This window comes from Erpetoichthys calabaricus, chromosome 14, assembly GCF_900747795.2.
Source record: "Erpetoichthys calabaricus chromosome 14, fErpCal1.3, whole genome shotgun sequence".
NCBI classification, from domain to species: domain Eukaryota; kingdom Metazoa; phylum Chordata; class Cladistia; order Polypteriformes; family Polypteridae; genus Erpetoichthys; species Erpetoichthys calabaricus.
In genome coordinates, this window is record NC_041407.2 from 31,474,642 (window position 1) to 31,498,950 (window position 24,309).

At 38.9% G+C, this 24,309-nt stretch overlaps 1 protein-coding gene across 1 annotated transcript in view; it reads left to right on the forward strand.

Moving 5' to 3' along the window:
- The first annotated feature begins 13,340 nt into the window (after window positions 1–13,340).
- Window positions 13,341–24,309, forward strand: part of cdr2l (cerebellar degeneration-related protein 2-like) — a 48,303-nt gene continuing 37,334 nt past the window's right edge. The window contains exons 1-2 of the mRNA XM_051918939.1: window positions 13,341–13,919; window positions 24,108–24,220. Of these exons, the coding sequence (XP_051774899.1) occupies window positions 13,859–13,919; window positions 24,108–24,220 (174 nt within the window). The 5' untranslated portion in view covers window positions 13,341–13,858. The remainder of the gene's footprint in view (window positions 13,920–24,107; window positions 24,221–24,309) is intronic.

Here is a 24,309-nt window from a genome sequence, read left to right on the forward strand (position 1 = left end):
GGGCAAAGCCCCCTAGTCTATTCAAAAACAATGTCCCTTTGTTAAATTAGTTTAATTTGGATAGCATTCAATGTACAAATATGTAGTTTACACAAAGTGATAATAACATTGTCTATGTGTAATCTTTGGCTTTACATACTGCCAGTGTATGCCCCTTGTGTCTCTTGACACATGGCGTAATAAGTTCATTCCGTGTTCTTTATTCCTGCTTCCACAAGAGTCTCAGTGTAGTTCTTCAGTTCCTGGAGATCTGTGGGCTTTGGTGTCCTATAGATAGTGTCTTTAATATATCCCCACAAAAGAAAATTGCATAGTGTCAGGTTATAGGGATGTTCTTTTTTAAATAATAACTTGTTCTTCTTCTTCTTTATCTTCAACCTTTTCAACATCGACGTGATGTTGATGACCATTCAGTTTGGTCCTGTACCACCTCCTCAGTCAGAACCTTTTCAATCAAATCTTAATTAACTCTATTCTCTTACCTCTGCTTCGGTCTCCCCCACTTTCTCTTCCTCCATACTTCAATTCCCATAATTCTTTTGCCCACATTCATGTTCTCTCCTCATCACATGTCCATACAACTTGAGTCTACTTTCCTGTTCTCTCTTAGATATCTCACCTGCTTTTGATGTACCTCTGATTGTCTCATTTCTCATTTTGTCATTCACTCCACACATCCATCTCACCGTTCTTTTTTTTGCCTCGTCCAACTTTTCCTGCTTTGCTCCATTTACCGATCATGTCTCTGCTCCAAACATCATTGATGGTCTTATTGTTGTCTTTGAATAACACTGTATTTCCAGAAAATTAGCAAGTAAAGATGTAAAATGTATACTTTTCCCTGCTTTCAAAGTATTAAAGAATTGATTTTAAAGTAAAAGGTGACATCCACCCAAATTTTTTCCTTCATAATCTTCAACACTATTATTATGTCACCTGTGTTGACTAATGCTGGCAAGATTACATTCCTTCATCATTTTCTCGTTTCATACACAATAGACTCCTGGAATGAGGTCTTTGTGGGACTTTCTGTTCTGCTGTCAGCTGCACTTGATATCTGAGATGTGGCCTCACAGTTGTATTGTTCAGCTAATGTGCAACCAGCATTAATCATGTAATGCACACAGTGTACAGTGCCATGAAATATTATGTAATTTGCTTCTTAATTAAGTTTTTGTCTGCTTATTGTTAATAGCTTGAAAAGAGCAGTGGTTACAACTTTGATCTCTATGAGACCTTCCCAATTTAAATAAACGTTCTCAGCCCATCTCCACTAATTCTTTAATGTTTCGTCTTCTGTGGGCAACCCTATGAAGGATTTTGAAAGTCAAAGTAAATAATTATTCTGCACTTTATTATTATATTCTTTTGTTAGTTTCTCACATTCTGCCAGAATGAAGCATGATTCTTTTTCTAAACCTATTTTTATTGCCTGCTAACGTGTTTAAATTGAATATATTTTTATTTTTTTTATTTTTATTCATTTTAATTAAAAGCAAATAACAATCCATACGATCAAATCAAACTTAACAAAAAACAAAATTCATCCCCCACCCAAAAGAAAGAGTGGAGAGCCAGCCAACAAAGCAAATCTTTAAAGCAGCAAGGAAGGAAAAGTATCCTTTTCCCCGAAATAGAAGATTGTGCTAAAATATTGACTAGATCCTGCCATATTTTTAAAAAGTTTTGAACAGATCCTCTGAATGAGAATACATTTTTCTCTTGTAAAATGACACAAAAACTCAGATAAAGATCTTGGGTGTCACCTAGGTAACCCCATATAATTTGGCAGTTTGAAAAGTGTAAACATGCAGTTAGCTACAGTGATGTCTTTACAGACACAAGTCCAAATATAACCCAAGTAGGTAACTAGTCTGCCGGTTTATGAAGGAAGAGGAGGGTCCAGGAGGACAGACAGCAAAGATGTCAGTGATGGTAGGGCCATCAATCACCTGGTTTTCAGAGGAAGAAAGAGAGAGATGATCAGAGAACAGTGCCATCCCCGGCTCAGCAGATAATTACATTTACTAGAGCCCGTAAGCAGTCTCCCATGTACATGTGTGTGACACTCTCTACATCCATACTAGACCAATTGAAACTCAAAATCACCGTCATGCTATGAAAAATGAAAGGTGATGTTCAAAGTAACTTTATTTAAAAGGCTTATAGCTACCATAATTGTCCCAGTCAGTTTTTTTTTTTTTTTAGTTAATGGGATAAATTGTGTCTAACCTTCAGTGATTTATAAAAAGCTTATGCTAAAGGTATGTGCTTACAATGTAATTGCTAGTTTCTTTGAACACAAGAGTAAATGTGGTCTGGTATTTTTCATAACATATTTCCTTTTTTTATTGAATAATCAGCAAGGTGGCACAGTTCCCTCATAGTCCAAAGACATGCAGGTTTGGTGGATTGGTAACTCTAAATTGGTTGTGCTGTGTGATTGTGTTCAACCTGCATTAGGTTAGCAACCTGTTCAAGCTTTGATCCTGCCTTGTGCCCTATGCTTGCTGGGATAGAGTCCAACTTTCCTGTGACCCTGCCTTGGTTAAGTGGTTTATTAAATGGATTGATGGTTAAAATTGCAAAAATCTAAAATATAGAAAAATGTATATGCAAGGACAAGCTTCGCTTTACTTCTCTTCCTGTTGCTAAGTTACTGTAATATAGTTTAGGTAGATTTTACTATCCCAGAGGGAAATTTGTGTGCAGCAGAATAATACAAAACATAAGGCACAGTTACACAGATACAAGAAAATGTAGTACCTCCCCCTGGACGCTGGATGGCCAAACCCAGTCCAGGTTGGAGCGGTGCCTTAGTCTCTTGCAGGGTTTCATGGGAGATGGAGTTTTTCACAGCCCTGTTGGGGTCTGGGGTGGCTATCAGGGGGCGCGGCATGGGTCCCTGAGCCCAGCTGGTCTAATCTTCAGCCCCACCCAGGAGTGCAACCGGAAACAGGTGATCAAGCACCTGGAGCACTTCCGGGTGGGCCATAAAAAGAGCCAGCAACCACCACTCAACGGCCAGAGTCGGGTGGAAGGAGGACAAGAGTGTTACAGTGTGTTTAGTGCTTGGGACTGTGTTGTGGCTGGAGGAATTACGGGAAAGAAGTGTCCTCCAGCTGAAGAAAAATAAAAAGTTTATTTTATTTTACGAGTGCCTCCCGTGTCAAATCTGTGTCGGGTCGGGCGCTATATAGTGTCTTCTTATACCCATTACAGTAAGACAAAGTCAAAAACAGAGCCTGAAGTAAAAAAAAAAAAAAAAACTAAAGTTGCAAAAAGCAAGAAACGAGAACTCAACAACTCCAAAGCACATTCACAACAAACTGCCAGGAACTGTGGGAGACCGTTCAGTTTATAGGCGGAGGGCCGTTTCTGGTGGGAGGCCTTGCCTCTTGGGGGATCACCTATAACATACATAAAACATCACCTAGGCATTGAAATATAAACAGAATGAATAGCAAATAAGCATATGTAAAATTATTACATACAAAAGATTAAAAAATTAACAAAGACAAAATAAAACATGAATTTGAACCCCAGCCAGGGAGGAACAGGAATATAAAAGTTATCAATGATTGTCCCTAGATAGTTGTAATTCTCTACCATCTCCACTGTCTCCCCTTTAGTTATAGTTGAGATAATTGAAGGAGGATGGCATCTGAGATCTACAGACAGGTTACAGACATGATTACAGGCAAGAACGATTTAGTTAATTTACAGTCCGTGGGAAAGATACACAAACTGGAACTGGAACAAACTAGTTTCAGCCTTGACAGCTTTATTACAAAGTGAAGAATGCTTTAAGTCATTTGTTCAAGTCTGATTTGAACTCCGGCCTCTAGTGGCCCCTGTAATCAGTGAATGGTCAAAATTGGCTACAGAATTAATTAGACTGCATAGTGAGGTGATAGTGTAAGGTGTCACATATTATAAGTCCTGCATTTAGGTGACCATTTTAGATTCAGAAAATGTATTCAGCACTCAGCAGCTCATCTGTTGATGCTGAAAATAAAGGACACATAATTTGTTCAGAATATTACAATTCCCTGTTATGAAAATCCACTATGGCAACTTAAACATTTTAATTTAACAGGTATTCTGACACTGGAAATTCATTAACTGAAACTTGTAGTGGTCACAAGTTACTCAAGTTTTCACTGTCTTATAATACTGATTTGTTTATTCTGTTTGAAGGGATCCCAGGAATGCACCCAGCCTCAACTTGGTTCGCATTCACACACACAGACACGTAATACAAAAGCTCGATGATAAAGAATGTATTGAATAATGATAATAATAACAATTACTGCACACAAAAAATTCCATCCAAGTAAACATGTTGGTGATAACATATACATAATCCAAACCAAATGACTAAGCACCAAACATTCCATAATAAACACTACAGAAGTCCAAATACAGTCCAGTATATCAAATGCAGAGAATGGTGAATAATGAAAGTGAACAGCTTCCTGAATGGTATGTAAAGTTAGGTCCTACCAAGATGCCAATGTCAATGGAGATTTGTAGAAGCTGAGAGGGCTCCCCAAACAACTTGGTTTTCCAACCAAGATAAAAAAATCACAGAACCAAACAGGCATAGGTCAAGAACATAAACCCAGAGGGAACTGAAATCTGAGGGTTGAATTGTAATCCAGTTGTGAGGTGAAATTTTGAATTAAAATGATACCAGACAATTGTGATTCTTCAGCTCATTTTTAAAAGTAGCACCCCTTGATGTTTTGCCTAGTAGCCCCCACAGCATCTGCTGAAGCTGCCCAATGGCACAGGTACTACCAGGCCTATTGGAAAACTGTAGTCTCTATTTTAAGTAGCACTTCTACAAATATAATACATAGCCTTGACTGGAGTAGAGTGAGTAGTGAGGGGAGTAGTGAGTCTTCAGCTGGGATTTGAAAGCTGAGACTGAAGGGGCATCTCTTATAGTAGCAGGCAGACCATTCCACAGTTTAGGGGCCCTATAACTAAAAGCACAACCTCCCACTGTTACTTTAGTAATCCCTGGAATCAAAAGCAGACCGGCATCTTGAGATCTTAATGTGCGCTCTGGTTTGTAAGTCATGATGACACAGACAAGTAAGTCGGACCTTGGCCATTTAAGGCTTTCTATGTTAAAAGGAGGATTTTGAAATCTGCCCTAAACTTAACCGGGAGCCAGTGTAAGGATTTAAGAACTGGAGTTATGTGTTTGTGTTTTCTTATTCTTGTAATAATTCTTGCAGCAGCATTTTGGATTAACTGAAAGCTGCATAAAGAACAGTTTGAACATCCAGTGAACACAGCACTGCAGTAGTCAATCCGACTAGAAATAAATGCATGAATTAATTTCTCAGAATCCCATTTATTTAGAAAATGCCTTTATTTCCCAACATTTTTTAAGATGGAAGAAACATGATTTAGACAACTTTGTAATGTGTACTTTAAATGACACGCTAGAGTCAAAGATAACTTAGTAAAATTAATGGTGATTCCAAATGGGTCAAATCATGACAAAATATTGTTGCAATCAGCATCGTTCTCTCCACTAATTAAGCGTTGAGCCATAATCATAATAGTGAGCCTGTACTGCTTGCATATAGCTCCATTTTCTCTTTTAGAATAGGTCAAATATTTTTAAATCTATTGTGTAACTGCACAATATATTCCAGAATATAGAAGTGCCTCTTCTTCCTAACCCCCTTTTAGAATTTCCAATAAACCCCAGGGTTATTTATGTACAATAACTCAATGGGGCGAAGCCTGTGGAGGCTTGAAGGACCTCCTGGTATGCAAATAATACAAGGGGGAGTAGCTTATCCCACTTCCCCTGTCCTCGATGACCACCTTGCACGATATCTGTTTGAGCATTTGATTAAACCACTCTATTTAACCATAAGTTTGAGGATGATACACTGAGGTTTTTAAATGCACAAGTGTGAGAAACTTGGCAACTTCCCTGGACATCTCCAAGATGAAAGTCCTCCCTTGATCCGTTAGGAGTTTTTCAAGGATCCTGACATTTGCAAAGACACCTACAAGTTCAAGTGCAATACAGTAATCCCTCCTCCATCACGGGGGTTGCGTTCCAGAGCCACCCGCGAAATAAGAAAATCCACGAAGTAGAAACCATATGTTTATATGGTTATTTTTATATTGTCATGCTTGGGTCACAGATTTGCGCAGAAACACAGGAGGTTGTAGAGAGACAGGAACGTTATTCAAACACTGCAAACAAACATTTGTCTCTTTTTCAAAAGTTTAAACTGTGCTCCATGACAAGACAGAGATGACAGTTCAGTCTCAATTAAAAGAATGCAAACATATCTTCCTCTTCAAAGGAGCAAACAAATCAATAGGGCTGTTTGGCTTTTAAATATGCGAAGCACCACGGCACAAAGCTGTTGAAGGCGGCAGCTCACACCCCCTCCATCAGGAGCAGGGAGAGAGAGAGAGACAGATAAAAAAATCAATACGTGCCCTTCGTGCTTTTAAGTATGCGAAGCACCGTTCAGCATGTCATTTCAGGAAGCAGCTGCAGCTGCACAAAAGATAGCAACGTGAAGATAATCTTTTAGCATTTTTAGACGAGCGTCCGTATCGTCTAGGTGTGTGAACAGCCCCCCTGCTCAATCCCCCTACGTCAGCGCAAGAGATAGAGAGAGAGAGAAAGTAAGTTGGGTAGCTTCTCAGCCATCTGCCAATAGCGTCCCTTGTATGAAATCAACTGGGCAAACCAACTGAGGAAGCATGTACCAGAAATTAAAAGACCCATTGTCCGCAGAAACCCGCGAAGCAGCGAAAAATCCGCGATATATATTTAAATATGCTTACATATAAAATCCGCGATGGAGTGAAGCCGCGAAAGGCGAAGCGCGATATAGCGAGGGATTACTGTATTTTTGAAATTGGCTTCTCTCAAGGAGAAAGTTTTTCTATACTATTTAGCGTAATTGACCATAACTAATACTGTATGTATTTATGGTCACAAGCTGAGGGTTTAAGGAGTCCTACAATATCTACCCCTTTGTGCTCAAACAAGACGACAATGAGCAGGACAGAGACAAGAGGAGACCAGTCTTTCCGAGAAATCAGCTACAGTTGACATTCTTGACTAGAAGCAAAAAAGTGGCATATCTTCTCATTGATCCCTGGCAAATAAATTCGGAGCTTAATCTGATCTAAGATCTTCTCAGCTCCCAAATTGGCAGCTAGGTGGTAGGCATGTGCTAATTTGCAAACCTGCCACTGGTAATTTTGTGGGACTAACAGCAGTGTCCTCACTTTGCCCCCATGCTTAGCAACATGGTACAATAAGTCATTATTAAGCACAAATTGCAGACCTGTTGGAATTGGATATGACATTCGTTGTCTGTCAATCAGAACAACTGCTTTCCTGGCGAATTTCTCTTTTAAAAAAGGTCTGCGATGGCCTGTGATGACTTACCATCCGTCTCTGTGGATGTGTCTGTGTGAGTCTGTGTTACATTGCCCACTTCATCCTGGGTAGCCACATGACTCCCGATCATCAGCCGACTGACAACATGGCATGGAGACAGCTTGAGTTTGGTTCTCACCATCTGTTAAAAGGCCCAGTGTTTCAGATGCGGTGGTACATGCTTCTCCACATTTACTTTGTGGCCAGTCTCGCTCCAGAATCACAGTATAAAGTGGGCTGAGTAAGACAGCCACCCCATGTTCGAGTTTCCCCAAAGATACAGGTTAGACTGGTCATCTGGGTTTTCTTTGTTGTGGTAGCACGTAACTGCATGCAACAATGGAAATGTTTCTGCCAGAGTCTAGAAATGCTATACCTTGTGACAATTTATAACCACCACCCGGTGTATGGAAGGGACAGGGGATTGGCAGTACCTCTCACCTCATGCCCAACTGCAGTCGATCGAAGCAAGTGCAAGTCGTGGTGGTATGGCTCGCCTTCCCACACTTGGAACAGCAGGAAAGGGACATGTGCTCCTTCTTTGTCTCTTCTGATGTTTCTCTCTCATGGTGGGTAAGCTTAGGAATTGAAACACATCACATCCAGGACTTGTGGCAATCAATAGGCAGTTCCAAGTGCTCAACTTCCGAGGCCACCCGGTGCTACTCTAGGGCTGTTATGAGGTTGTTGATGATTTTACATTCCAACCACTAGACTTACTGGGTGAGGTAATCGGGGAGAGCATTCACAAGGAGGTTGCAAGTTTTCATCTCGACCACCCTTTTTGGACTGTGGATCTCTGGCTGTAGCCAATGCTCGACTCTGCCCCAAAGTTCAAATACTTGGGTTGATCTCTAATCTCAACAAGCCCTTGCCTTCATGAATTTTGTTAGTTTTGGTCTCCATATTACTACAAAAGACATAGCAGCACTAGAGAAAGTCCAGATGAGGGAGATTAGGCTGGTAATAGGAGTAAGAATATGAGCTATGAGCAGTGGTGTTGCTGGCTTGCCGAAGGCCCCTGTGCAGCGCCCTGAGGTGGACCCCCCTCCTGTCTAGCATAACTGTTATTAATTATAAATTAGTTAGATCCTAGGGGCCTTCTGGGCAGGGGTGTCCGCGACCATGTCCATATCATAATCACACGCTGGTGACAAACAGACTGGCTCTCTAAATGGAATTTGTAACAACTTTTTAATTCGCTTTATTACAGCAGTTGTAAGTTATCAAAAATAAAATAAATTGTGGGAACGGAATGTTTCAGGTGTGGGTAGTAGTACATAAATACATGTAAGATATGGACCAGCTTATTTTTCCAAGACAACTTTGTGAAGAAAGATGATTAAAATGTAATGTAAGCTAGAAAGTATAAACTGTTCTATGCTATAAAATGAATCCATTTCAATTTGTAACAAATTTAAACAACACCGGCCGACAGGATACTACTACACAATCAACCTGTTTTACACAAGTCCTGAGAGAATGGACATCATAAAGTGAGGTGTCAATGGTTCCAAGAAATTTGCCGTGTCAGTAGGAAATTGCTTGGTCATATATATTGCTTGTTTGTCTTCAGTAGTTTCTCCTTTTTGAACGAATTTAGCAGATACAACGGCTTCAGATCAGGTGCTATCGCTATTTCCAGACCTGGTAGTTGTAACCGTTTCACTTACTGCACTGTCTGCATAACCTATTTGCGACCGCAGCATTCTCAGTTACTACCGCTGGCCCTTGCTCAGTTTTGAGAAAGGTCGAAATCTTAGTAAGCTTAGCGTTTTTCAATTCCTGTTGCAGGTGTGCCTTACGTTTACCAGCATCACTCTTATAATGTTTGCCGGGTCCGCTGCCACTGGCCGACATGGCATTGTTTGGTGAGAGTATAAAAAGCAACAAATTGTTCAAATATTCAGCATTTGCCGACAAGCAGGGACTATAACTTAACAGAATTGCTATGATTCACCATTTACAACTTCGAACTTCAAAAACTGTTGACATCAAATCAAAGTACAAAAGTAACAATTATTTATGATAATAATGTATATTTACACTATTCATGTGAGTTCCTTCAACAAAAGCAGACTATCTCCATGACATCCTTAGCCATTCAGACGACTCGCACACTATTAAGGGTATTTTGGGAAGACATACGCAGCAGTACAATTTTACATTTTCTAGATGACCTATACAGATATGTGTGGAAGGAGAGTTCTATCCTCGATTACATAAAGAGAATTTGGGAATGCACTTCTCTGTAAGGCAGACTAGGACATGTTGTGGCTCCGAACCACTGAAGTCTAAATTTGTGTAAACTGTGGGCCTGGTGAATGCGTAATACCATATTGGATTGGATTGGACTTGCCTGGCGATGGTGCAAACATGTCACTGAAACTGGGAATTAATAATGCAATGAACTGTGCAAGTGATTTAAGTTATTCAATTTTTTTTTTTATCTATACAGTCCTGAGTGGGCCCCCCCAAGCTCATAGGTCCTTGTGCTTTGCACAATCTGCACAATCCATTGCCACGCCATAGGCTATGAGGAGAGATGAAAGAAGTTGAGTCTTTGTAGATTAAGAGGTGACATGATCAAAGTGTTTAAAATTATGAAGTGAATTAGTACAGTTGATCCCAAATGTTGCTTTAAAAATAACACTGCTATGAAAGATTTTCCCTAACACCCAACTTAATCCTTAACACTTTGGACAATGAAGTGTCCAATTTGACCATCTTTGTGCCTGATGATGCTGGATGGCAAAGAATGATGCAATATTTTTTTAAAACAGTAGTCACTCCTGCACAGTGTCATTAACGCTTGCAGTCATTAGTGTGACATTATAAAGGTTTTGGTTCCAGAGGAGACAATGTAAGCAATCCTCATGATCAGGTCAAGGATGTTAACTTCATTAGGGTATCAAAAGTATGTGGTATTTTGTACATTCCTTCACATTGCGGTTATTATTTTTTTGTCTTGGACATATTTTAAAATAGGTTGTTAAACAGATGCCTGATAGAAAAAAATAATGCAGGATGTTGTACTGAAGACCGCTCTGATGGCACTGAAGTATTACATTTTATTTCATTTTTTATTGATTTTTCCAGTCAATGATTACACTGTAATTGCTGCTAAACACTGATCCTGGAATAGTTTTAATCGGCTTAACTCAGATTGCCTAGACAATGGAGTTCCATTAATTGCAGAGGCTTTGTGCTGAATATTTTAAGAAATGGTAACGGTGCATTGTTATCACTGGATTTTGTTAAAGTGAACATATTGTATTAAGTAAATATCACATTATTTGTGCAGGATGTTTTTGTTTGATGTGTGATTCTATCTGTGCTGCTTTTTTCATTTGTAGGACATTGTCCTAAAGGGTGATTTTGATTTCTCTCAAATGTGAGTACATAAAAAAATTACCCTTATTACATTTTTTGAAAATATCTTAACATAACTTTGTTAAAACGCTACATTTATTCTTTTTTAATGGATCAGTTAGACAAGACAATTATTATGCATTTTTCACCTGGAAAATGGACAATATTTTTGGGGGTTTTTTTCTGAAATATTCAGTTAAAATGTAATTATCTTCAAGCTTATGCTTTCTAATTTTTTGCTACATTTACAAATCTAGCTAACGATATAGGAAAGATGAGGCAGCAAACCAATAAAACAAGCACTACACTCTGTATTATTCTAATAGTTTTGTACAGTTTAAGATCATATATTCATATCATATATCATATCAAATATCATATATTAAAGACAGAGAGTTACAATTTAATGATGAATTCCCAATTTAACTGTTTTAATATAATATTTAAGGACCTGGGGTCGTGCGTAGAATTCACACTAAAACATGGTGTATGCATAAAAAAAAAATCAGATGCACAAACCGTGCATAAGCCAACTTTCATGCACTTCAGCTCCATAAATCCCGGTCAGCGTGAAAAGTAACACATGTGCACGGGCCTGCCACCCTACCCCGTCTTCTCCCAGATTTACTGTATGCCCCCTTGAATAAGCAAATCAATATAAATAGGCGTTATGTTCAGCACTTTGTGAAAAGACAATAGCAAAAGCACGAAAATGTGAAGTGGAGACAAGAAAAAACGTGTTGACTTAAGCAGTGGTATAAACAACAAAAGGAAAGAGATGGAGTGATACAGAGTGGCGGAGACACTCGAAAGTTCAAGTTCAGAAGGTCATACAGTTAGGGCTGCCAACTGTCCTCATTTTTAATGCACCATAAACTATCCAGGAGGAATTTATAACATTTTTAAAATGTCGGAAATTTTGGCTCCAATCAAGTCAAGCCAAGTTGGTGAGCATGCACTGGTACAGTGTGTTGCTGCACCCACTACACAACGAAACAACTCGGGATCCCAGTTGGAAAACACCAAGACAGACACGCGGTCCAGTCCCACCCTCTGGAAGTGACCCTTTATCTGCAGCAGCCAGGTGTTACGTGGGCGACCCCTTGGCCTGGTCCAGCCACTTGGGTCCCCAACAATGAGGATCTTACAAGCTGGATCACCCTCGGGGAAACGCACCACATGGCTGTAGTGCCGTAACTGACACTCCCTCACAATACAGGTAATGTGCCTCGGGGCACATGAATGAATAAATAAAAAAAAAAAAAAAACATTTTTTTTTAAATAATAACAGCACATGACATCTGAAAAAGAGAGAAATTTCATGGTACTGTACTTTGCACTGCACTGGTAGGCAGAGTGGTGTATGGGATAAGACTTTGGACATCAAACCCTGGGGATGCGAATTTAACATGCTATGTGACCACGAGCAAGTCACTTTACCTATCTGTACTTCAATTAGAAAAATGTAAATGTATTTTCTTGTTGTTGAATTAAGGCTTCTCATGGGCCCTTTCCTGGCAACCAATATTGTTCTCAGCTTATCTCTTACTTTCATTCTTTTGCTTCCCTTATTTCCTAACTGGCCTTCAAACAACAGATGTTCCCCCTTCTCTGTCCTCAGACAGTTTCTGTACGCCTTTCTCTTCCTTCTGTCTTTCTCAGATACTCAATATTGGTGGTTTCGCTCTGAACGTAACTAAAAAAGAAATATGGCATATGTCTTTATTTAACTATTTACTTAACATGTTTAATTCACACTAACTTTTAATGCTTACAATAGCTCTTACTAAATTAGTATCTACAGTATTTTTCTATACTATGTGACGAGCAAGTCACTTTACCTATCTGTACTTCAATTGGAAAAATGTAAATGTATTTTCTTGTGGTTGAATTAAGATCATTTTCCACATGGGGGATTCAAAATGTTATTTTAAACAACGTTTATTTTAATTAATGTATGTATTTATTTCATAGCCTGCCAGTAGATTTGTATTATTATTTATTACATGTTCTGTGTATTAGACCATATTCTGTATGCTGAAGAGATGTCGCATTATTATATGTACGTTTCATTCGAGAAAACTTAACATATTAGATATTTATTCACTTATTTGACTCATACCGTTATTGCTTTCTGCAGCTATTAATAACATGTTTCACAAATAATACACTACGTGAATTGGAACATCTCTTTCTTTCTTTCTTTCTTTCTTTCTTTCTTTCTTTCTTTCTTTCTTTATATATATATATATATATATATATATATATATATATATATATATATATATATATAAAATCGACTGAGAAATATGCAAATTACAACCGTTTTTAATATGCGAGCTGAGCAGGTCTCCATTATTACGTATGAACGTACAAGCGGATTTTAACCGCTCCATCATGGCGAGTGAATAGACGCATCTGTCTAGAGTGCAGTATATATTGTTGCGGGTGAAGTCATTTCGTTTACTTGCGTGGAAGGAGCGTTTTGATAGCCCGCCATTAAATGGGCGTATTTGGATGCTATGGGCGGTATGTACGTGACGTCGTAGATACTGCGGGCCGCTGTTACAGTCCGGTGGTGATCTCATACCCTCAACACGGTGTTATTGTACGGTTCCTCGTTGCCGGTAGAGGTCTGTACTGAGTAAATACTGATTTTTTTTGTTTTATTTCGAACGTGGAACCTTTTGAAGATCAGCACGCTTTGGTTCATTTTCTGCTATTGTACTTCTGCGGCATTTTTCGAGATTTTTTCGTAATATGTATGTGGCAGCTGCGTTGATTATTTTAAAGCGGTGCAACTAGTGACACGATGATGGTATACACCCAGTTAGTGTGTATGCGTGTGTGTGTTTAATCGAAAAACCCATACAGAGTAACGAAGTTGAAAAAAAAAAACGTTTTTTTTAGGAATTTGTTTCTACCCACTTGAACTTACGTTTGCTAAGGACTGTTGGAGTATACATTTGGGACAAAACCCTCGAAAGGATCTTCTCATAAGATAAGCTTAACAATATCCTCCATTACATTGTGAAGACGGATAGGATGGAGGAGTTACACATAGAAGAGGAGGAGCCCTGGCAAAATCACCGTGACCTGGAACGAGGTATTTTATTGGTTTAATAAACTTATTCCTAAATGCTCGTTCTTTATTACCTTAAAGCCACTATTTATAATATTAGACGTAACTAATATTACCCCTAACTCTTGTATTGTATATTAGTCATAATTGATAATCGTCTGGCACTAATTCGCCTCGGAGCAGTTGGCAGTTCGGTGGAATTTCCAAATGTCCTCCGTTTCAGCAGGCGTGTCAGTGTGGCGCTCAGCCGAGTCCTCGGACCTGAGGCCAGTAATGTCAGGAAACGTTCGCATCCTCCTTTCACAAGGCGGCTCCTTTATCCAGGAAAAGTTATCTTGCTGTTCGAAATTCTCTTGATATTCGCACTTTGAAGTTCTATATTTCTGAAACGCAAATTGTAATATTGTCATTGAGAGAAGCTGTAAATAAATTGATATCTTGCAATGTTAAGCTTAAGTCTCAAGAGTTATTTTCGTCCGAAGACGCCCTTAATTTTTATAACAATGCAAAGAACCATTCAGCACGCAATCTTTATCTTTCCGCCGCTCCCGTTAGGCGGATCATCTTTTTCTGTATCTTCTTGTCCTCTGCATCCTTGTCCTTTATGTGCAAAATACACATAAAAAGTAACACAATTGTATACTACACAGTTTTGTACTAAATTGTATACCACAGGTGATTCACGACCTTTATCATTTTTGTGAATATTAGTAATTATTTTTATACGTTTAAAAAATGACTTGTAGCAATATCAAGTATGCACTGCTAGAGCAGACAGCAGTGCAAATATTTTGTCGTTTAAGGTCAACGCCTATTTTAGGTTTTTATTTAAGACTTCAAATGATATATCATTTTATATTTTCGTATGAAAGACAATATGATTTCTGCATTTTGGCGCAACGGCTTCTCATCACAAATAGGAAATTTACTCTTCAAAGTAAACATCCCACAATTATAAAATAAAAGTATGCCATAGACAGATGCAATAGGGATTAAGGATTTCAAATGGAATAAAAGTGTCCAGTAGTGACTCATGAACATTATCCTAAATAATTTTAAAGGCTAAGTTAGAAATGAGTTCTTTCTTTTATATTCCATATTTAATTTATTATTCCTTTATTTCTTTTTTCATACGTGCCAAAGTTAACAAAACTATGCATTCCAATAATGGCATAATACTGGTACTGTATTTGCAATGGAGTACATTTGTCCAGAAATGGCTCTATCTTCATTTGAAATGACGTTCAGAATGCTTGATCTTGATTTCACAAAAGTGCGTTTAAGCTGTGAATCTTTTCTTTCTCATTTCTCAATATGTCTATATGTCTCTTTGAGGGTGTATAGACAAGTGTTTTGCAGTAGAGTAAAAATGTCCAGGAATGAAATAGCATTCCTGGACAGTGAGGTTAGTGCCCAATGTTGAATTTGCAACCTGCCCTAAAATTGTGAATTTTTTCTTTCAGTGTTTGTAACCTGTCAGATATTTTATTTGTATACATTTCTGTGAAGATGTAGGGACAGTACTATATATCTCCAATGCCATAAAACTGTTTAGAAATCACACATCATCCTTATTTTTTCTTTTAAAAAGGCAACTTGAGAGCCTGGTTTGAATTCACAGGCACTGATTAATTTGTGAATATTTTATTTCACTTTTCAAAACCGGTCATAACTTACACAACAGTGAATTTGTTTGAAAGCATGGAATGAAGTAATCAAGGTAAGATTCTGTATATCCTGCTAATTCCTTCTAAATCAGTCCATCAGTCTGATCTTGAATGTACAGCCTTTTTGTCATTTGTAAATATTTTGTTTCAGTTTAGATAGTCTTTTAGAGTTTATAATTCTGTGCATCTGTGTAAATAAATGCAAACTTGGAATTTACATTGGAATATAATTGTCCAGGAGTGGCAGACTTTGCTTAGATTCCATATTAAAATTTTGCTTAAGCTTGAAAGGCAAAAACAGCATACGTAAAAAAATAGTTTTTTTTTTTAAACCATACATATGTCAGGTTCATGCGAAGTTCCTTTGTAAATCTAAAATCAATTTAAAGCTATGCGTTTGTGCACATGCTTTTACCAGTAACCATTTATGGCTTAGGAAATTGTCCTCTTCATTTATTTATAAACTAATCACCATATACATTTGGCCACATTCCGTTGGGACATCTTCTCTTTCAAACCATGGTAGAACACAGAAAAAGAAACTTCATTTAATGTTAACTTTTGAGGTCTTACTGACATTTGGCGAAATTTAAGGAGTGGCTGAAGGGCCTGCTCCCACTCCTCACAGTGGATGTACTATGTTAGTAAAAATAGTCTCAAATAAAGGGTTTTTTGTTCCTCAATTTTTAAGAACACAGTTAATTTATAACTATTAATAAATCAATTAAAAGCACAGTGAAGCATTGGCAGGATTGCTGCCTCGTACTTAGGAGTCTGGTGGGGGGGGTCATACCCCATATACTCCATGCCAAGAGTTTACATGTTGATCCATGTGGGTTTGCACAAAGACATCCAGGGCTCCCAATGTCCTCATTTTTAGCACGCCATGGACTGTCAGGGAGGAATTTATAAAAAATTTTAAAATGTCCAGAAATTTGGTTTCTAAAATTTGAAAATCTCCATATCCTTATCATTGGTAAAAATTGAAAGCAAATCAGCATTTGCGAAAGTTGTGCGCCCACTTTTTTCCCAGAATCTTCACTTCTATTCCGGCAGTAAACAACACAGATATTGACAAGAAGAGTCAATGTCTGTCCAACTTGGCTTTTTAACTTCATCTTTTGAATTCAACTTGATCTTCTTGGCGAGTAGACAGTTCATTATAAATGTTGTTCCTTTCCTTAATTATTTGTAATCCTACTTCACTGTAACTAAGTGAATTTATTCAAAATCGAAATTACAATTTCACGTTTTCTATGTGAGATCTTATTTTCGATTCTTCTTTCAGCAGCTTGGTTAAACAAGCAATTTCATACATCCAGGTACAGTCCGTCATATTTAAGTGTGAGTAAGTACTGCTTTGTAATATTTTAATGGAAAATGTTATTATCACCCGTTGTTCCAAAATGGATTTATAATTGTAAATGAATGATTCAGCTATTGAAGTTTCAGTTAATTTTAAAAAAATCACACATTTATTGTCATATAAATGCAATATCTTTTTAGATATCATGTTGATCAAGTAATAAGTCACTTCTTCAAGTAATTTAATAATATTTTCATAATTCTTTCATTTACATAAATTCAGGAATACCCAATATGCCGAAAAGAAAGTGCAAATTCACAGACTACATGAACAGCAAATCTCTTTGTTTTCGAAAGGGCAGAACAGATTCAGTTGAGGGGCTAAAGCTCACAAGATTCAATTTCAGTAGCATTCCATGTAAAGATTTCTATACATATTCATCCAAGAACCCAGATTTACTCAGATAAATAGCTTCAGTGGAAACTATAAAAGAACGTACATAAATGCAAGTAAACTAAATCGAAAAGAGTAAAATGATTTTTTATTTTACTAGAAGTGAATTTACCATGTGTATCATTTTTTACAGGTTTACGACAGTTAATCTATCCAAATAAGAATGGAAGGAATGAAGTCTGTTCATTTAAGAGGCTTGACATATTCAAAATATTTAATGGGTTATTAGTTTGCCAGTGACCGTGATTGTGGCCGTCATATCATAATTATATTGATAAACTGCTGCTAAAGATTTATATCATTTAAAAAAAAACATAAGACAGTATAATGGACATATTATGGCAGTTGAATCGTTGATGCTAAATTGTCCCCTGATGAATTTGCGGATGTGTATGTGTTCATCCTCTGATGGACTGGCACTCAGTTCAAGTGTTGCCCGTGTCCATTGCTTGCTAGGATAGTGTCTAAGTGGTCTTCAAGGTTAGGATCGATCAGGTACAAATTTAATCTGTCTTACTGAAAGCAACTCTCACTTGTATGTTATCAATCCTTAAAATACTCTTTACAGTTTAATTTATAGTTTACTTCTCTGTTTCATGTTTAGCTTGAAGAGGATTTTTTCAAATTGTTTTACGCACCCAAAGGATTCTCCTGTCATCAAAACAGATCATTAGTAGTTAGCACGATAATTGAAACACTAGTGCGTGTGGCTGAAGCTTATGCCTGCCTATTCTGATAGTGGTGTGGTGGTCCCAGTAAGTCTCCATCACATGTCACGCATAGCCCAGTTGCAAAGTATTTATCTAAAAAAAAGTGATCTATATCTGTTTGATGAGAGTCTCTTGGGGCCGGATGTGATTCTCAAACGAGAATATATGTCTGGCAACAACCCGTTGAAAGGTGTGTCGTGAATAGCAGTGAAATCCTGCGCTGCAAATACTACTCTCACAGGGCGTCTTCCTAAAACACCCGCCCCCAATTTCCCCAGTCTGTGCATTTAAACAGCTTTGGTTTTAGGGAGAGAGCAACAGATATTAAACAAAAGAGTTGACGCTGAGAGAAAATAAAAAAACTAAAACTGCTGTTCTCCATTCAGGATCTCGGTAGCACAAGGTAACTGAAGCTTAATAAATAATTTGCCCTTCTTTCAGTTTACCTGTATGTCAAGTTGCTCATGTAACCTATGTGTGTGTGCTAGACCATCAATTATGTTGTCTGTTAGGCTTTTTCTCTGAATTTACTGTCTTAATCGTCTTTATTTAGTATCCAGAAAACAGCTACTGTAGCTGCGTTTTCCCAAAGTTACCAAAGTTCAGCAGCTCTAACTTAAAAAATGGGATTCAACAAAGGCCTGATGCACAGAAATGATTCCACAGACAAAATATCTTCGTTTTTAAGTGTTTAGTTAAGTTTCAAAATAAAACAGTTCACACAAAAAAAATTTAATATAGCAAAAAAGGGAAAAATGTATAATAAGAAAAGTTCAGTACTAAGCTTAATCTTGTTACATCTTAAATCATTAGTAATCACTTATCATTTCTGAACCATTTCAAAACGGTCAGAAAACTGTATGCTTATCCCACCTTTGAGTAGAAAATGGGTCTTTCAAGTCCCTGTTTACTGGGACCTGATCTAAACGCAACAGAATCTAATATCACACTATTTCTCAGTTATAGCAAGAAGGTTCTATCTCTTACTAACTTATAGGGGGAAAAGACCATACCATTGTCTATGACTGTGGAAGAAATTATATTCTATTCAAATTAAGCAAACATTAATAAAGGGTTAACTCAGAACTTTAACTTTCTAAGGTTGGCTCTTACAGCTACAATCAAAATGATATTCAAGTAATAAAAATACTTAAGTAATGAATATAGCATGGAGAAGCGGCGAACAGCCAGTGCCTGCGTCCTCTCCCCAGCCGGAATTCCCGCTCTGGAATGCCCTACCAGAGAGCCTGAGAACACAGCAGATTGTGGGCTGTTTTAAAAAACAGCTAAAGACTTTTCTATTTAGGAAAGCTTTTTAACAAGAATGCTATAATTATTGTTGTTTTATCTCTGTTGTTATCTTGCCTTGCCTTTATTTAATATTTTTTATGTTGCACTTTGAGATTTACAGCTAATGTAAAGTGCTCCTATAAATAAAATGCATTATTATTATTATTATTTATTTATTTATCTGGTTTGTTGCTGCACCCACGACTCAACGAAACAACTCAGGATCCCAGTTGGCAACCTCCCAGACACGCGGTCCAGTCCCACCTTCCAGAAATGACCCTCTATCTGCCGCTGCCAGGTGTTATGTGGGCAACCCCTTGGCCTGGTCCAGCCACTTGGGTCCCCAACACTCAGGATCTTACGAACTGGATCACCCTCAAGGAAATGCGCCACATGGCCATAGTGCTATAACTGATGCTCCCTCACAGCGCAGGTAATGTGCCTTATTGAGGACTCCATGAGCAACCATTTATTCGACACAAAGTCAAACTAACGGTACCCAACAATTTTCCAGGGAGACACCATACCAAAGGAGTCCAGTCTTCGTCTCAGGTCACTGGATAGAGTCCATGTCTCACAACCATATAGCAAGACAGGAAACACCAGGACTCTAAAGACTTCGACCTTCGTCCTTTTGCGTAGATATCGGGAGCGCCACACACCCCTTTTCAGCGACCTCATGACCCTTCGTGCTTTCCCAATCTGTCTACTGATGTCATAGGAAGAGTCACCAGAGACATGAATGTCATTGCCAAGGTAAGTAAACCTCTTGACAAGGTCAACACTCCGCAGACAGACACACTGCTGATGGCTATGCCCAAGAGGTCATTAAAGGCCTGGATCTTGGTTTTTATCCAGGACACTCGCAAGCCCAGACACTCAGACTCCTCGCTCAGTCTCGAGCTCCCCGATCAGAGCCTACATTGACTCAGTGAGGATCACAGCATCATCAGCAAAGTCAAGATCCGTGAATCTTTCTTCACCAACAGATGCCCCACAGCTGCTGGAGCCCACGACCTTGCCCAACACCCAGTCCATACAAGCACTGAACAGAGTAGGAGCAAGAACACACCCCTGACGAACCCCAGAATCAACTGGGGAAAAACACAGAGGTTCTGCCTCCACTCTGCACAGTACCATGATATCCAGCAACCTCGAGGGGATCCCGCGAACCCTCAGGATGTCCAACAGGGCAGCTCGATCAACCGAGTCGAACTTTTTATGAAAATCGACAAAGGCAGCAAAGAAACTCTGACGATATTCGTGTTTGCACTCCATGCGAACCCTCAGTGCCAGGATGTGGTCGATGGTAGACTTCTTAGGCGTAAAATTAGACTGTTCCAGACGCAGGTAGGTGAGCAAGTGATCACGGATCCTATTGAGAACAACCCTAGCAAGGACCCTACCCGACACCGAGAGCAGTGTTATCCCCCTATAGTTGCTGCAATCCAGGCAATCACCCTTCCCTTTCCAGATAGGGACAACAAGTCCCGTTTTCCAGTCATTTGGGATGATACCAGTCTCCCAAATGGAAACAAAGATTGCTTGCAATGCCAGGAGGGCAGCTTTACCTCCACCCTGGAGAAGTTCACCCCGGATGCCACCTGTGCAATCTCCGTGAGATTAGGTGGTTCACAGCTAATTGGAGGATCAGCCCAAGGAATCGTGGACCCAGAGATATCCAACGTCCTAGCCGGAGGATCAGCTTTGAACAACTGCTCAAAGTAGCCAGCCCAGCGGGTTTTGTTGTGGTCATTAGTAACAGCAGGTAATATCTTCACTACCTGCTGCAGCAGAAAAGCAAGGAACATTTGTAAAAATTCAACCCACCACAGCCATGGCATTGTTACACCTCTTCCCTCTGGCGGGTGCTTCAGTGGTGTATAGCATCTGGATTAGTACATGCAGGTTTCACTGCACTCTGTATGTGTGACAGTAATGGCCCTATAAACCTACAGTGTTCACAGTAGATGCTAATTGTGTGTACAGTAATCCCTCCTCCATCGCGGGGGTTGCGTTCCAGAGCCACCCGCGAAATAAGAAAATCCGCGAAGTAGAAACCATATGTTTTAATATGGTTATTTTTATATTGTCATGCTTGGGTCACAGATTTGCGCAGAAACACAGGAGGTTGTAGAGAGACAGGAACGTTATTCAAACATTTGTCTCTTTTTCAAAAGTTTAAACTGTGCTCCATGACAAGACAGAGATGACAGTTCTGTCTCACAATTAAAAGAATGCAAACATATCTTCCTCTTCAAAGGAGTGCGCATCAGGAGCAGATAATGTCAGAGAGATAGAGAAAAGCAAACAAATCAATAGGGCTGTTTGGCTTTTAAGTATGCGAAGCACCACGGCACAAAGCTGTTGAAGGCGGCAGCTCACACCCCCTCCGTCAGGAGCAGAGAAAGAGAGAGAGAGACAGAGAAAAACAAGCAATCGAAAATCAATACGTGCCCTTCGTGCTTTTATGTATGCGAAGCACCGTGCAGCATGTAGCTTCACGAAGCAGCTGCACAGAAGGTAGCAACATGAAGATAATCTTTCAGCATTTTTAGACGAGCGTCCGTATCGTCTAGGTGTGCGAACAGCCCCCCCTGCTCAATCCCCCTACGTCAGGATCAGAGAAAGTCAGCGCAAGAGAGAGAGAGAAAAGTAAGTTGGGTAGCTTCTCAGCCATCTGCCAATAGCGTCCCTTGTATGAAATCAACTGGGCAAACCAAGAGGAAGCATGTACAAGAAATTAAAAGACCCATTGTCCGCAGAAATCCGTGAACCAGCAAAAAATCCACAATATATATTTAAATATGCTTACATATAAAATCCGCGATAGAGTGAAGCCGCGAAAGGCGAAGTGCGATACAGCGAGGGATTACTGTATAGTACAGTATACAGTAGATGCTAATTTTATATACTGTACCAGCAATGTTTCTTTAGACACCTCCCTAAAAGTTCACCAGCCACAATTGATTTTTATATTTATCTGTTACAAATCAGATTTTGTGCCTTACATTTCTGAAGTAATGTTTTTTAAAAAACTGTTAACGGTAATCATCAGAGTAGAGAAAGTCTGACAGATGTACAGATCCAAACATAGATAACTAGTGCATTACTTTATACTGATTGTACAAAATGGGCGCTGCATCGGTCTGTCGTGGTGAAAAAGGAGCTGAGCCGCAAGGCGAAGCTCTCAATTTACCAGTCGATCTATGTTCCTACCCTCACCTATGGTCATGAGCTATGGGTAGTGACCGAAAGAACGAGATCGCGAATACAAGCGGCTGAAATGAGTTTCCTCCGCAGGGTGTCTGGGCTTTCCCTTAAAGATAGGGTGAGAAGCTCAGTCATCCGGGAGGGGCTCAGAGTAGAGCCGCTGCTCCTCCGCATCGAGAGGAGTCAGATGAGGTGGCTCGGGCATCTGATCAGGATGCCTCCTGGACGCCTCCCTGGTGAGGTGTTCCGGGCACGTCTAACCGGGAGGAGGCCCCGGGGAAGACTCAGGACACGCTGGAGGGACTATGTCTCTCGACTGGCCTGGGAACACCTTGGGATTCTTCCGGAAGAGCTAGAAGAAGTGGCCGGGGAGAGGGAAGTCTGGGCATCTCTGCTCAAGCTGCTGCCCCCGCGACCCGACCTTGGATAAGCGGGAGACAATGGATGGATGGATGATTGTACAGAACACATGGACAACACATCTATGCTGTGTGACATGAAACACTAATATTTTATAAAGTTCAGGTTATTTACTTTTGTTAGATTATTTGCATTTTGATCAGTGTTATATGCAAAATGCTATGCACCAGTACTTTTTAATAATAAGTTTCATGTTTTCTGTTTTTCATCTGATTGGGGGAAGTTGATTTTCTGTGTAGCTTTCACAGCATGCAAGTAGCTAGTTTACTGTTGGGAGGAGATTTTTGGAAGCATAGCATAAGTGTTTCTGCTTTGTGCTTTGGTGCTGTGTGCTCTGTGTGCATTGGATAGAAATTAAAATTTTTACTTTGATATTAATACCAGCTTTTACACCTCAACACCAGTGCCAAAACAATACTGAAGAAAATAACAGATAACTTAGGGGGAGAGGCAGATCTTCATTTCAAAAGTACATTATTATGAGGATGCATTTATTTTTGTGATGTGAGCTGATAATTATGGAGGTATCTATTTAAGAATATTTCTGCAAATAATGCATGTGTTTTGCACATTTGCAGCATACTGACAAGAGTCAGCCAAGAGATCATAACATGCATGTCTCTGGGATGTGGCCGAAAATCACAGTATACGCAGTATATGAACAAGTCACTTTTGAATACCGAAATCTACAAGTGGTCAGTTGGTGTGTGACTGCAGTGCTAAACACTGTGACACCATCATAATCACAAAATCTACACTAAAAGTAATATTCAGTATTCACTCTCCATCAGTACCTGTGATAATAGGCATCAAGTCTAAAACATTCAGAAAAAATATTGTCTGGAAAATAAAGATAATTCACACCATTTTAAGGAATAAAGTGGAAATGTTATCACTTTCTACAACAAAAAGTACAATGATAATAAATGTTTAACATCTTGAAGTTCTGTTTAAAACTATATTTTTGTTAAAGATGCTCAAGCAAAATTAATCTATAGGAAAAGTGAGGATGAAAATGAACAGGTGGTTAGTGCTGTTAACACTAAGAACTCAGTTGCAAAAATATTTATATTTAATTATGCTTTAAAGTAAGTTAAATCTTTTTAAATTATTAATTCATAATGTGTCACCTCATACTACTCTCTTTAATCAGATTTACATCTGGCTGCTGAACTTGGAAAGACTCTTCTCGAAAGAAACAAAGAACTTGAAGTTTCTTTGCACCAGATGTATGTGACCAACGAGGATCAAGTCCATGAAATTGAGGTAAAAATAAGATTAGGGTAAGAAGATTCTGATCAACTTTTCAAATCTTTTTCTTTGACTATAATGTATTTTAGCAGTCTTAATTTTAG